Source organism: Thermobia domestica, chromosome 10 (assembly GCF_964235325.1).
Source record: "Thermobia domestica chromosome 10, izTheDome1.hap1.1, whole genome shotgun sequence".
Lineage (NCBI taxonomy): Eukaryota > Metazoa > Arthropoda > Insecta > Zygentoma > Lepismatidae > Thermobia > Thermobia domestica.
In genome coordinates, this window is record NC_137463.1 from 135,740,929 (window position 1) to 135,756,059 (window position 15,131).

The 15,131-nt window shown below is 36.3% G+C and overlaps 1 protein-coding gene across 1 annotated transcript in view; it reads right to left on the bottom strand.

Annotated features, from left to right (window-relative positions):
* The window catches only part of LOC145662726 (chitin deacetylase 8-like), a 142,147-nt gene that overhangs the window by 69,322 nt on the left and 57,694 nt on the right, over positions 1 to 15,131 (bottom strand). The window contains exon 2 of the mRNA XM_081728590.1: positions 8,567 to 8,763. Within this exon, the coding sequence (XP_081584716.1) occupies positions 8,567 to 8,763 (197 nt within the window). The remainder of the gene's footprint in view (positions 1 to 8,566; positions 8,764 to 15,131) is intronic.

The window sequence follows — 15,131 nt, forward strand, 5'->3', positions numbered from 1 at the left end:
ATTGACATCTCCTTCTGCTTCATATACGGCTATCTTTGCTTCTTTCAAGATTGTTTTCATCATTTGAACCAGTCTAGCATTGTTCTCTGAGTTTCTCAAGAACTGTGACTTCCATGATAGAATCAAATACGATCGTTGCAGATATATTTTTCAAAGCTATTTGCTGTCTTTCGTCATTTTTCGTATCTAATTGTAATTTGTATCCATCAAATACAACGGCACTACAAAGTGAAAAATGTCGCTTGACATAACTCACATACTTAACACAGATTTGCTGGTATGTGTCATTTTTAGCCAACACCATTGTGTGAGGAATGAATCTTCCATCTACAACATACATAATATCTTCTGGTGTTTAAACACAAGACATCAGTGACTCGACGATATTTACCGTAGTTGATTTGGCATTCTTGCTCATGGAGATGTTATCATACAAGGAAAGTGGCATTGTTGCTAATTCATATTTCAGATACGAAGATTTTCACTTCACTAAATTACAGCTGCGATTCTGCAGAAGAGCTGCAACGAGTTTATAACAATCGGCTCTTCTTTGCTTTTGACGATACTGTAGGTGGCCGAGATAGGGATGACTATTTTCTTTCTTTTTAGCATTACAGATCCATAGAATCCTCCAATCATTCTCTGAACTAATATTTTCCCAACACTCCTCGCTTGGTCGCAATGTGTTTTGTTGTCTGCAACTAGGCCTGTAGCAACGTTCTTGAAGTTCTAGCAACGAGCTGAGTTTTCGAAAATGTCGTGAACAGACAACCATTCTGAGAATTTCTTCAAGTCTTTATCATCACGAGATGAGCGGGAGGACCTTAGCTCAACGTGCCGCTCAGATAACACGAACTGTTTCCCACAAAAGTCCTCTAGAACTTCTGTTACGGTAACAGTACTTGGGAATGAAGGATCCATCTAGCTAACGTAGAGTCTGATAATCCCCGACTTTGAGTTAATCCAACAGAAATTTTCATGGACTTCATTAAGAATTGTTCGATAATCATATCAGTTGGAACTCCGCTCCAGAAGGCTTTTTTTTTTTCTTTCTTTTTTTTTTTTTTTTTTTTGAATTGTGAAGTATCCTTAGGTTGTTAATTTATTGTAATCCTCTGGTTCCATAGTTGCATCCAAGGCTTCCATCTGCTGAATATAGCGATGGGTACATTTCGCATAGGAATGATCTTAGATTTTGCATAGATCTTATATTTTGTCATCTCCTCAGTGGCTTGTAAATCTTTCTAACTGTATGTAAAGAGCAAGCAGAGTCAAGAAGTGAACTCTCAATGATCTTGAGTAGGCATGATCATTCAGCATTTTCATTACTGTTGTCTTGGCGTACAGGATACCCAAAAGTTCCTCTATACACTTCCTGACGTAATGTATCCAATAGTGCCTAGAAATGACATAAGTAAGTGGAAACCTTCTAAGCGCACTACAACTTAGGACAATTCAGAAATTTCTTCAGCTGCAAGTACGATTTCAACAGCTTTCCAGTATAATGGCTGATCAAGTGTCACAATACATGTGCTCCGTCCAATTTTCTTGCACTCTTTTACTGCATACAGAAGAGTAGAATAGATACTACTGATAGTTGATGCTAAATTATTGAAGAAAGGCAGAGGCACTACACTGCTTATATCCAAAAGAGAATTTTGACCCTTCTAAATGGCGTGCATTTCACCATTCCACAATGGTTATGGCGTAGCTTTTATAAGATACATTTCTGTTTAAAGGTTGTGTGACAATTCTGCTAATTTGAGCCCAGGAATTAGCGTCCAATCCGGAGGATAGACTTGATTTCGATTCTCTTCAAGCTGGTTATTGTATTCTCTTGGTAAGGAACTAATTTTTGTTTGCCGAAAGAAGACCATTTCTGCTGCTGGAGTTCGCAGATGAGGGACGAAGACCAGTCCTTATCTCAAAATAAGTAATGTTGTTTGAAATCGAAAGTCGAAGTACATGGTTTCCTAATTTCTCTCGAAGTACTTTCTACGTTAGCTTCTTCATTACTTGTAGATTTCTCTTTGGAGTATTCGATTAACTGGTTCTCATTAATATAATTTTTTTCGGAAAGTGACATCTAAACGATTTTTTTCCAGCACTACGAAAATAAGTTTCTAGTCCATCATTGCGAGTCACATTAGCTTTGATAGTATTTGAGAGACCTCTAGCAATGATCACAACTTCTCCTTCGCTGAGTGGTGTATTGCAGATTACACATTCTCTGGATTATTAGCCTTTCCGCCTAATGACCCCATTAGGATCTTTGTAATGACTGGGAGACAAGACGAAGCCCAAGAAAACTGAACTTGATCGCGGAAAAATATTCACATTCACGGAAAAATAAATTTCAACACAACGAAACACACACACACACACACACACAATATAATACTCTATTGATACACTTTTCTCTACCACTATACAGTTATGACATTATATAAGTTTTAAAGTCAAAGAAACAATGACTGTGAGAGTTGCACACTTGAAAATAAAGCACATACATAGTTTAAGCTCAGAATCTGAGGCGAAAGGTAGTAATTGCAACTAAAAAAATAACAGAAAAGTCCTTATTTATATTTGTATAAAATTTGTGACATAAAAATCTATCGACCACTAGAGCTTCATAATATTGTTTAAACGACACCTGCTTCAAAACTAAATATCTCAGTTAATTTTTATCCGGTTTGAACGAGCTTTTATATTGTATGTAGTAAATAGCTCACTAAAATAACTGAAACGTATAAAATCTATTTTTCAAACGATTATGAAATTTTTGCACGACTTGACAGGGTAAGGGCAAAAAATTCCTACATTTTTGAAGATTATGTGGATGTAAATCTTTCAAAAGTGGTTGTATTCAAATCTTTTACACTTATAATTGAAGTTAGATGCTTTTGGAGTTCAAATAATTTTACACAAATGATCTACGACTTTTTGTTTCTGAACTACGTTCAAAATTCCGAACTATAATTATATCGACTGGCCGCCATCTTTGTCCGCCATTTTGAGGATGACGCACACATGCGATTTTCCGCGAGTTTTAGTATGTTATTCTATAAAACTTGAAAAACCATTCCTGAAATTTTCAGCTTTTTATAAATTATTTGAGCTCAGCCTCATTTTTGGCCCTTTATTTACTGGGCTATGTGTTGTGTGTTTTTTTCTTCCCTTGCACACTTTTCTCACGCAGATGTGCACATTTTGGATGCCTAGAATCAGTCAGGTATGTTTGGTCCGTGTGGATTAGGATTATGCTATCTTTTTGGAGACCAGTATATATACATATACACACATGTAGGCTATATATATATATATATATATATATATAAGTGGTGCGGGGCCCGATTGGGAACATCTTGCGCGGCCCCAGGTTTACAATTGACTTGAACCAAGGTCCGTAGAACCATAAAAATTGTTGCGTGAGTACCTTAGGATTCTAAAACATGTATTTTTGGATCGATCTGATCGAATCGACCCCAGAACGTCTTTCAATTCAGTTGCAAGTCCATCAGTCGCTTTCGACCAGCAAGCAATTCAGTCGACTGAGTAGAAAGTGACGTCAGTTCAACTGAATCGACCACAAATCGACTAAGTGTAAAGGCCCCATAACGTTATATATTGTGTTCTATATTTTCACCTCCCAGTTGGTTCGTTCCTGTGTTAGTCAAAAGTTTCATAATATGTCAAAATTCGTGTGATTTTGCTTCATTCAACTCAAACATATATTGGGAAAGCAGCCCTTATAATTTATAAAGTAATAAATAAAATACACTCAAATTTCGTACGATGTAAATGTCAATAGGGATAAATTGTTTGATGTACTCTACAAAATACTATCAGATTAACGGGGTTACCAACTCAACATAGTGTTTCTTTAATAAATCAACTTTTTACTATGTATGGTTATTGAATATTTCAGCTCTCCATGTTAAACGAAAACTTGCAATATACATTTATTATTTAATGTTACAAACTAAATACCACTATAGTGTCACAAACATCCAAATTTTGAAGGCCTCTACATCAGTAATAAACGCAATCAAGTCGCACAGAGCAAAAACCGTTTAAAAGACCTAAGTAGGGAATACTATGATAATAGCATGACGCATTCGAATAAATAGGAACAAAGGAACATTAACTGGAAATTTTGACTTTCCCGAAAGGTTCATTTCGAAAATGTAATTTGATAAGTATCACATCTAATCATATAAATGCTTTCGAAAAGACACAAAGATCATAATGTCTTTTATAACAATTTCAAATCTTTCCACTAACATTACAATAACTTCAGAGTAATTTCATCAATGCATGTACAATATTATATATCTATACCATAAAACTTTTTTTGTCATTATAAGTCGTACTTTAGGAACATTCTTCATACCTAGCAATATTACCAACATCTGCGAACACCTAAATTTCTAAAGCAAAAGTAATCTTTGTTATAGTCCGGAGGATAAATGCATGATTTCAAGACAATTGTGCACTTTGGTGTACCAACATGAAACTTGGCACACAGGTTCTATGTGTCAATTTGTTCATTTTAAGATCTGGAGGCATTTCGAGAATCGCCTATATTGGAAATGGGGACCAATTTTCAAAATAACCGAAAGTAAATTCAGGAGAACTAAGTGGAAATAATAATTTTCGAAGTAACTAGCTGAAATTTGATACAGAAAGGTTTTTATACTTCTTGTCATTTATATGTATATATAGGACCTTCTAGGAGTGCCCTCCATCGAAAATTGCTGCTAATTTTCAAAATGGCGGACATCTGTTTCAAGAAAGTTTTCATTTTTTCACTTACGGATTATCTCAAATTTGGTTGTTACAAAGTAAATACCTTTTAAATGTTTCAATAAACGTAAAACGTAAATAAACTATTATAGAAATATAATATACTGGGTGTTCCAAAAGTAATGGTGAAAAATGCAATCACAGATTCCTGGCACCAAAACAAGGACAAGAAAAAATGTTTAATGTTTATATAGTCCAGAAGTGGACAGGGGCGGAGCTAGACAGCTTCGAATGTGGGGGAAAGAACTTCACACTTAGGGAAGAAACTTGTCAATTAACAAAACCACATTGAAGATACGTGGGAACAGTTACGCAACACAACGGGAGTGAAGGAATGCATTCGAAACTCACGATTAGCACGTTGCGTAGATGTGAGAGAACAGGACTTCGAACATCTTTTGTAGGTACCTTTATTGTTTGCACGTATGATCTAGTAGTTGCTAGCTACTCTGTGTAAGATACTACGTTACAAATGCAGTAGGTCGTTGTGGATTCTGCCTGTTATTTCATTACATGACACGACTAGTTACACTTGTTCTTATTTCTACCCTCTCTCTGCAAGTTTCTATCTGGTATACCACTTTCCATTGCCCCCTGAGATTATGCAACCATGCTCAGTGATCTATTCTTGGACTCCCAAATATCTGACGCAGTTATGTAACATGCGTTTAACATGTCGATATAATTTTTATGTCTTTCTGAACCCTCTTCCTAGCTCCTCTCATTATCCCGCTGGCAGGTGTGAAGTTCCTTTCCCCCGCATTCGAAGCTGTCTAGCTCCGCCCCAGTCCATTTTCGGACTATATGTCATATAAACATTTTTTCTTGTTTTGGTACTAGGAATTTGTGGTTTCATTTTTCGCCATTACTTTTGGGACACCTTGTATATATTTTTATCTATTCATTTGTTTGTTTCATAAAATAGTTGACACTAAATTCATTAAACATGTTTGAGTGTTTTGAAGATTTCAACTTCCAAAGCAATACACATTTCTAACATATCTAGAAATAAAACTAAAAGTATATACACGTTTAAGAAAGGAAAATTCACGTGGATCATATCTTTCATTTAAAAATAAAAATTGCAACAGAAGGAAATGCATCTGTTTAAAACACGTCCATCACAGTTAACACTTAAAATGTATAATAAGATTTCATGGTGATCTGTTTTCATTTTAGTCATTTGTAGAAATAGCTGCGCAGTGGCCGAGTGTTGTCCATGCTAAATCAGCCTTTACACATTTGCAAAGGACCCCACATCACTTTACACAAGCGCATATGAGGATCTGTCTCCAAGCTTCTGCAGCTGCAAGCAATGTTGTCTATGAAAGAAACAATCGCACGAATAAACAATAGCATAGAAGTAAGATTCAGATTTCAACGTAAAAAGACATAAAAAGTATAACAGAGATTAATCTTGATATCTAAGCCTTTGAATCTGCGCATCGCATCCATCCAAGATTACTGGGAGAATGAAGGTGTTGTTTTGGTTGAAGAGTTTGTCCCAATCGATATCCTGCTTGGTAGGCCACACGAAGAACGTGCTTTTGCAAAGAATCCTGCGTTGGCGGAAAGTTTTCAGTGCCTCTATATTTTTGACAAACAATTTTTGTCTTGCGCTGTTGACGTGTTGTTCTTGACTGCATCTATCATAAAGCACAACCACAAATCTTTCCAAAACAGGAAATATTTTGACAATGTCTTCCTTGCTTGGTAAACGAGAAAGTGTTGCTACTGCTGGAGTCACGGCTTCGAGTGAATACCATGCCGACCATGCAGATACTTTCCCTTTGCCTACGAATCTACATGTGGTGTCACAACCTGTTAGGGAGCGAAACGCAGGTAAGTCCTTACAATGTTCGCTGGCTAAAGATGCAGCAATGCCGCTCACTTCGATGATTCTAAAATGCGTACTGGTTCCGAAAGATACAGATAGTTGTTCAAACTGAAGTTTAGAAGCGATACAAATACCAAGAACTACAACATCCGTATCAATAATTCATACCAAGACACGGCGACATCCACTGGAAAGACCATGCGCAGCGTACGGTTGCAGGGCATAAATTCACTTACGTTGATCGAATTCAAGCTGAAAGCAGATTTTCCTGAAGTTACAACAACTGTGCCATGAAAGAAAGCTTTTGATATTCTGTCTGCCAGAAGTAAGAAGAGCTCTTCTTTGTTTGCTTCTACGCGAAGAAGTTCGTCCCATTTGCTTGGAACTTTCTTCCAAGGTTGTACTTCACGCGTCTCTGCTTTTAAGCTGTCAGTCCTATGTACGTCAAAAATCACATCAATTCTGAGAATATTTGGACATCTGACTTTTTGGATCAAGTAAATGATCAATTTATCTGCATAGTCTTCGAAAGTGTCTGCCAAAGTTGGCTTCATCGTGTTGACTAAAGCTGCGCCATCAATGATTAACGTATTTGCAGACTGATCGATCTTTTCTTCTATGGTTTGCTCGTCCTTTCTTAGGTAATCTTCTAAACATTTCAGCAGATCAGACTTTTCACCGGATCGCATCAAACCATTTTTTTCTGTCAACGCTGTAGGAAACCGTTGATTTTCATGTCGGAAGAATTCTGAAAGATTTCCATCACAAGCTTGACAAGAGATGGAGAGAAAGATTACGGTCTTGCTTCAGTTGCTGTTTCGGCTCTCGGAAAATTTTCTCGTATTAGTACGATTACTAAAACATATTAAATGTTCGATGGTCTCCTTCTGGCAGAAGATGCACTTGCCCCAATCAGTATCACTACTTGATTCACTGTATGGTGTATCTATTAACTGGAAAGTTTTTTTATTATCAAAGATTCACACACTACTAATTCACAGATATTTATTTCAGTCACTCGCAACATAAGTTCACACACATGCACAAAAACGACTTCTTTAGACACTCTTTCAAGAAGTAACCCATTTCCGGCAGCGATAAGAACAAGAGATAGTCTATGACTCATATTACAGAACTCTTGAGCATAAATACGTAAACAAGATCAGCAAATTAAATGATAATGGAAAAATATCTTGAAAGTACTAACGGTGATATTGAGATGATATGGAAGCTGTTTCCAAATATCTTCATATTGGGAGATTGCAAATGAAACATGTAGAACATGTTTCGAAACGAAAAGCTCAATATTTCCGTTAGTTTCTTCAAATTACAGTCCACCATTTTGAAAATTGGCCGCCATTTTAGATCGCCGTGGTTTGAAAATAGTTTATTCTTTATACTGACCACCAACATTCACGGAATACCGTAATCATCTAAATTTCAAGATACCAATTTTTCTGTCTACTTCATGTAATTACCATCTGCCATTTTGAAAATCGACCTCCATTTTTTATAAGGAGCTTTAAAACTAATTATTCTTTCACATGTAAAAGTTACATGTGGAACACAAAGGACACATATAGTAAATCTCACTGTATTAGTATTAACAAAAACATGACTTCTGTGTTCTTTCATAATAATTACATTCAGCCATTTTGGAAATTGGCCGCCATTTTTAATTAACGTGATTTTGAAAATACCTTCATATCTTAGAATAAGCAAATGATCACAAAGAACGTTTGTACCAAATTTCATGTTGGTATACCAAAATGCACGATTTTTCCGTTATCCTCCAGGCTATTATTATTATTATTATTATTATTATTATTATTATTATTATTATTATTATTATTATTATTATTATTATTATTATTATTATTATTATTATTATACTCAACTGATAAAATAGATACTTAGACTTACCTAACTGATCGTACTGCTATCTCATGTCCCTGCCTATAAACTTCGTTCACTAGAGAATAGTTACTGTAGTCGTGTGTGACAAAGAACGTTGCTCGGAAGGGGCAGCCATTTGGATTCTGACGGTCCGAGATAAGTTCCCTATAATAACTATTCCAATAAAGCGATGTCAAGGCGCCATCAAAACTCAAAATGATTATCTGTAATTTAAAAAGAAAAGATATTTAAATAATTAGTAAATATTGTTATTAATGTGTATGTTAACCGTTATTTGGTGATACAGCACTCAAATTATATGCATAAAGTATCAAGTATTTACTGCTTCGTGGGTCTTCCTTCAGGCCTATTAGAATGCTAATTAGTGAGATTTCAGTCAATCCTTACTTCTAACATGGCATTAGATAAATATAATTAAAAAGTAAAAGTTGTTGATGGGTCAATCCATACGAAGTGGTCCAGAGGTGATTTCTCGACCATATCCGAAAATTATAAAAATTTGAGTGCGATGAACCTTGTGTATGAGAAGGTCAATAGCATCATTCACGTTTTCCTATGTGCAAGTATTCCTGAATGGCGGTCATCTTTGTTGTCGGTGGAGTGCCAATTTTTGCATTTGCAAGCGTTTACGAAAATTAAGTTGCTCAGGACGTACGAATCAGACGAACACCAAACAAAAACGTAGAAGAGACTGAGGTACACGGAGAATATAAACTTTTGCGTCTAAATAAATATGCAGGGTTGCAGACCAATACATGAAATCACCAGAAAAATTACAGAAAATTACACTTTTGAAGGGGCTGTATAAAGTAGGGGCTTCATAAGTTTCGTGCTGAATACTATTGCATGTAAAGAGTCTACAGAAATATTCACGGCTATGATACTACTGGCACCGTAGATTTATGGGGATCCGAAAGTTGAAGATCGTGATTTTGATGCCATTCTTGGAGCCTAATATCTCAGGAGGGCAAAGTGCTAAAAATTGCTGCTTAGGCCACAAAGTAATTCTGTATGTGAATAAACTATTGCAAAAAAAATCATGACTGATATTACATGGAGAAAATAGTGAGGACATGGTAAAAACGCGAAGGAAGTACGTGCGTGACGATGGTTGTAGCCCGGAAAAAATTAAATGTTTGGATATGTTTCATGCTAGAACTTAAAAGCTATATATAGTGCAGCAATTAGGCCCGCTTTTGTTTGTGTTCAATTGTGTAAAAGCTTGCGAGTGGCGTTTGTTTCATCTTTCTAGCTCCATGGTCGTACGTCTGATTCGTACGTCCTGAGCAACTTAATTTTCGTAAACGCTTGCAAATGCAAAAATTGGCACTCCACCGACAACAAAGATGACCGCCATTCAGGAATACTTGCACATAGGAAAATGTGAATGATGCTATTGATCTTCTCATATATACCGTTCGTTACACTCAAATTTTTATAATTTTCGGAGATGGTCGAGCAACCCTTCTCACCATTTTTGGACCACTTCAGATAGATTGACCCTGATACGATAATGATTAGTAACAAGCAAAGAACGGATATATATAAAATTTTATATTCTGTACATTTAATCTTATGTGAAAAAAGTCTTTAAATGTTCAATTCCGAACGGCGTAAAATCTAATTTCATGCATTTTTTAATATTTCATTATATTTAGAAAATCCTTCGTTTTTTCACATTTCACACTACCTTAGCCTACTCTAGCACGCCATTTTTTAAAACAAAATGGGCGTTATGCAGAGTCGTTTTGAAGCGCGATTAGTGCCATACTAAAGAGTTCGACTAACATATGTTACCTGAAGTAGCCGGGCCTTTAGTATGACACTAATCATACGTCAAAATGACTCTGCATAAGGCGGAATATATTTAATCTAACTTGTTTCGCACATGCTGGTTCATTGAATGGCAGCAGAATAATTCGACTGTAATTGCCAAGTGTACAAATAGTTTATAAGCCAGACCAGACAAACCATCCTTAATACTCCATCGAACATTTAATAAATACAGAAATACACAACTACAACCCGCACCAGAATAGCAGAGCTCTCTCTTGGCTATATGGTAAATGTACTTGTTATATCAGGGGAGAATCGGGTTGATGCCTGGAAGAGTTCGTATAGTTCGAATGCCACTTAAAGTTCACATCTCACATAGTCTCAATGCTGGAAACAACCTTAAGCTCTAAAGCAGACGTTCCAAGAATTTTTGCTCGTCAGCTAAAGTGGCTGAGAGAATTTGCTCTCTCAACATGACAGAAATTAAATAAGAGAAGATCATCGGGTCAATGTTTCTATAAAGGTAACCAAGAAAGTTCTGCCGCTTTCTGCGGAGGTCTGTGTATCATTGGCCCTTACACCGTGAGTTGAATGCAAATGGAGAAAAGGCGAACGTCAGTTGTTGATGTGGGTATATCCAGCATACTACCTGGTTGTGCCAGTTCGTTACACCGTAAACTTGTGTGAGGAGAGAGAACATGGGACCTCCACAGAGCGTCATAAGGGCGTGTATGCTGTACGAGTTCAAACTGGGATCAAACGTTGCTGTAGCAGGGTGAAGATACGACAGGCCTTTGGTGAGGATGTCATAGCTACGCGGACAGTGCAGTGGTGGTTAAACAAGTTTAAGGACGGTAACAAAACACTCGAAGACGTACCACATGTACCACATGTACTGAAGACCAACACATGTACAAAATGAACATTTTCAGGCAGAAATTGAGGCGAACAGTGGCCAGACATGTGAGGAACTGGAACTACAATTCAATGTGAGTGGACAAACTATTCGACAGCCCTTCATCAATTTGGGAAGCACTTCAAGTTGGGTCGATGAGTCTCACATGATTTGACTCCGGGCCAGAAGGCAACGCGAGCAGACACATGTGTTTCTTTGCTGTTTCTTCTGAGGAAGGAGCCATTTCTAGACAGGGTATTGACATGTGATGAGAAGTGGGTCCTGTACGAAGCTCCACAGTGTCGTCATCATTGGTTAGCATCCCATAAACCGGTTCCAAAACAGTCGGAAACAGCACTTCATCAGAAGACCCTCCAGTGTGTTTGGTAGACTGCTCGCAGCATCGTGCATCGGGGACTGCTACCAACTGGTCATAACATCAATACAACTGTGTACTGTCAGCAGTTGAGCCGTATTCAAGAAAAACTCAAAACTCTGGAGCCAGCATTTCTGAATCTCAAAGAGGTCCTCCTGTTCCAGGACAACACTAAGCCCCATGTGGCTAGGATGACCTTGGACACCACTCTACACCTTGGACGGGAAACACTATTGCATCCGCCGGACATTGCACCGTTTGATTATCACCTGTTCCATTCCTTGGACAATGACCAATGGCCAATTCAAATCCCTAGTAGATAGTGTTGTAAATAGAAAAAAAACGGTTCGTATTTTTTCAGAAATGTACGTTTTTTTTTAGAAAAAAAACATTGCCTCTCGTTTTTTTTCTAAATTTCGTTTTTTTTCAAATAGTAATTTGTAACGCATCTTACGTCTATTTAAGTATGAAATATTTTTATGTAGGTGTAATCACCGTAAAATGCAACATAAATTAAACGCTAGATACTGATACGCTACAAATATTTTACAATTTACATGAATACCATACCTATTAACAATTCGGGTTTCAGCAGTTTTCATCAATATCAACTAAGAAATAAAAGTAGAAATGAAATTTTGTTTTTTCGTGAAAGCAGGCCTTTAATAAGTACGAAAATAATGTCACGAACAGTATAAAATTCCAATAACTTGTCTAAAGGTAAAAACTAATACTAATTTGCCTAATAGTATTTTTCTAAATGTCATATATAAATAATTTGTCGACTAGATATATATGATATGCAGAGCCGGCTCTACCATATATGCAGTGGCGTATTTACGATTTTGTTTCGGGAGGGGCTTTGCTAACTTTCGGGTGGGTGGGGGCTTTGCCTGAAAATGTGAAAATTCTGCAAGATATTTCATATACTTTACTATAGTAAGTACGATTTCGGGGAGGGGGCTTAAGCCCGGAAGCCCTCCTAAATACGCCACTGTATATATGCAACACGTGCATTTGCGTGGAACGGCAAGCTTGGATGGTCCGGCAAAATCTGTCATAAGTATATTATTTAAATTCAATATTTCTTGTTGGAAACAGACTTCATGATGATGGTAGTTACATTTACTAAGTTGACCTTCTATTTGAATACTACATTCATAAATTATGTTTAGGTTGCATTAGTTTAAGGCCACATGGACAATGCTAAAGCAAATGGTCGAATAAGTCCGAGCACAAATTGCTTGATTGTTGTCAAATGCAAGAATTCAATTCTCGAATAGTAGTGAATATCTGTTCCATTTAGTAAGTTATCACAGTTTTGATATGAAAGTAGTCTTGTTTTTGTCAGAAGCAAGTTCCTTATCATTGAAGATAGAAATAAGTTTTTTTAAAAAAAAATGTTAGAAGATGTAGAAGAAAAATCAAGAAATAAAGATAAAAGAGCTAGTTGCACTGGAATTGCAAACTGATACATTGAGATTGAAGCTCGATAGTGAATTCTATAAAAAGGATTACCATCTTTCCTCAGCAGGTGTGTTTGCTTTATCTTTCATTATCATAATAGATTAACATTTCAAGAAAAAAAAAACAGACAACGGAATTGCATTTTTAGTAAGTATTTAAGCCTTTCTGAGTGCGCCTGTACTTACCCTCACCTTTGTTGTTCATGCTGGAGTAGCATACTTAAAATCATGACTTCTAAGATTTGTTCTTTCTGGAGAAAGGGGAAGGCGGCAAATTATGCCATTGCACGAGGCGACAAATTGACTAGGACCTGAATATAGGATGACTCAATTTGAAGTAATGCAGGGTATTTCAAAATTAATATTAGGGTTTTGAAACTTTGTAGTATCTATTACAATTAACTTACAATTATAAATATTATATCAGATGAAAGAGCAACTCAGACAGTTTTGTACGCACGCATGTACATGCATTGTTTCTTCTGTCATCCGTTAGAAAGAGCAAGTAGCAAAGATGGAGACTAGAGAGCAGAAAGCTTTTTGTGTTTTAGTAAAGACTGAACCTGTACAGTGCAACCGTCTGTGTGAAGAATATTAAGGAGACGCTTGCAACTACGTCTTTATTGTTTGCAGTTGCTACAGGACTAAAACCTACAGACTACGGTTTACGTGCCAATTTCGCAAGTGAAATATTCCTGCATAACAATGAAGATTTTCTGGATCGTGTCGTCTACAGTGATAAATCGACTTTTCACCTAAGAGCTAATGTGAACACTCATAATGTTTGCATCTGGCCGTCAGCAAATCCTCAGGAGATGATACAATTGAAACGAAACTCCCCTAAATTGAATGTGTTTTGGGCCATTCCACGCGAAAGTGAGCCTGAACCCAAATTTTCGAAAACTGTCAAAACCAATGCATTTTTACGTATATATGAAGTAAATAGAACGAAATTTACTTTTTCACAAAGAAAAACTTATTTATACTTAGAATTCACGTAAAATTTTAAGTCTAAGTTGTGAATTTGTAACATGTCAGCTGCGAGGAAATTTTTTATTCTTGTAATCGGCAACATTTTACGGTATATTGTGCATGTTTGGCTGAAGTAACTCCGAGCTATTCAAGATGCTTCTTTTTGCTACAAGCTGCAGTTGAAAAAGTGTTTACAGGATAAAAATTGTTTATAATATCATTAAAGATATAAACGTCAACTTGAGTGTCCTGCCCGTGACAGAAAACTACCAAAAGTTAATGTACTGAATTACTAAATTTGAGAATGTGGTTCGTACTTAGTAGAAGTAACAATTTGCACGTGTACTTCACACGTACCAAATTTTGGACTAATGCTATAAATATATTTCGATTTATTTCAATTTGAAAACTTGTCCTGCCCGTGACAGTGGGCATGCCACTGGTGGGATAGTTTGTGTACATTGGTTATTTATGATAGAAAATGATTCCATGTGCACTAAAATAAAGTTTTCTAAGCATGAACATTTTTTACTTAAATAGAGGATTATCTATTACTGTCAGTATGATGTTTTAACTTAAAATAAGTTTCATATAAATATTATCATTAGCGTCACCTTTTTGTTCGTTTCAAGGGAGAAGTGGATGGGATTGGAGTACGTACAAAAAGGCCAGTATGGAACTTTGTGAAACAAAATAAAGTAATTGTAGAATGTGCTGCTGATTTCGTAGTAGCTTTAAGCTCTTCGTTTCAAAATATATCGGTTTTACTACTAAAGTACGGGACAAGAATAAACGACCAAAAATGCCATTAGTTTTAATGGTATTTTTGGTCGTTTATTCTTGTCCCGTACTTTATCATCAACAGAAATTGAAAGGAAAAAGACGCTTTGAATAAAAGACGGGAAAATGCTCTAGTCAATTGAATGTCTCCAATCAAAACAGTTTTTCCCTGCAATTTGACAATTTGGTAGTTCGTCGAACTTTTAAATCAAAGCTTCATCCGTGTAAAATCTTTAAATTTCTAACAGACTTTTATTCAGATTCTGAAAATGATGATTTCGAAAGCCATGAAGCTATCCTGAGGGA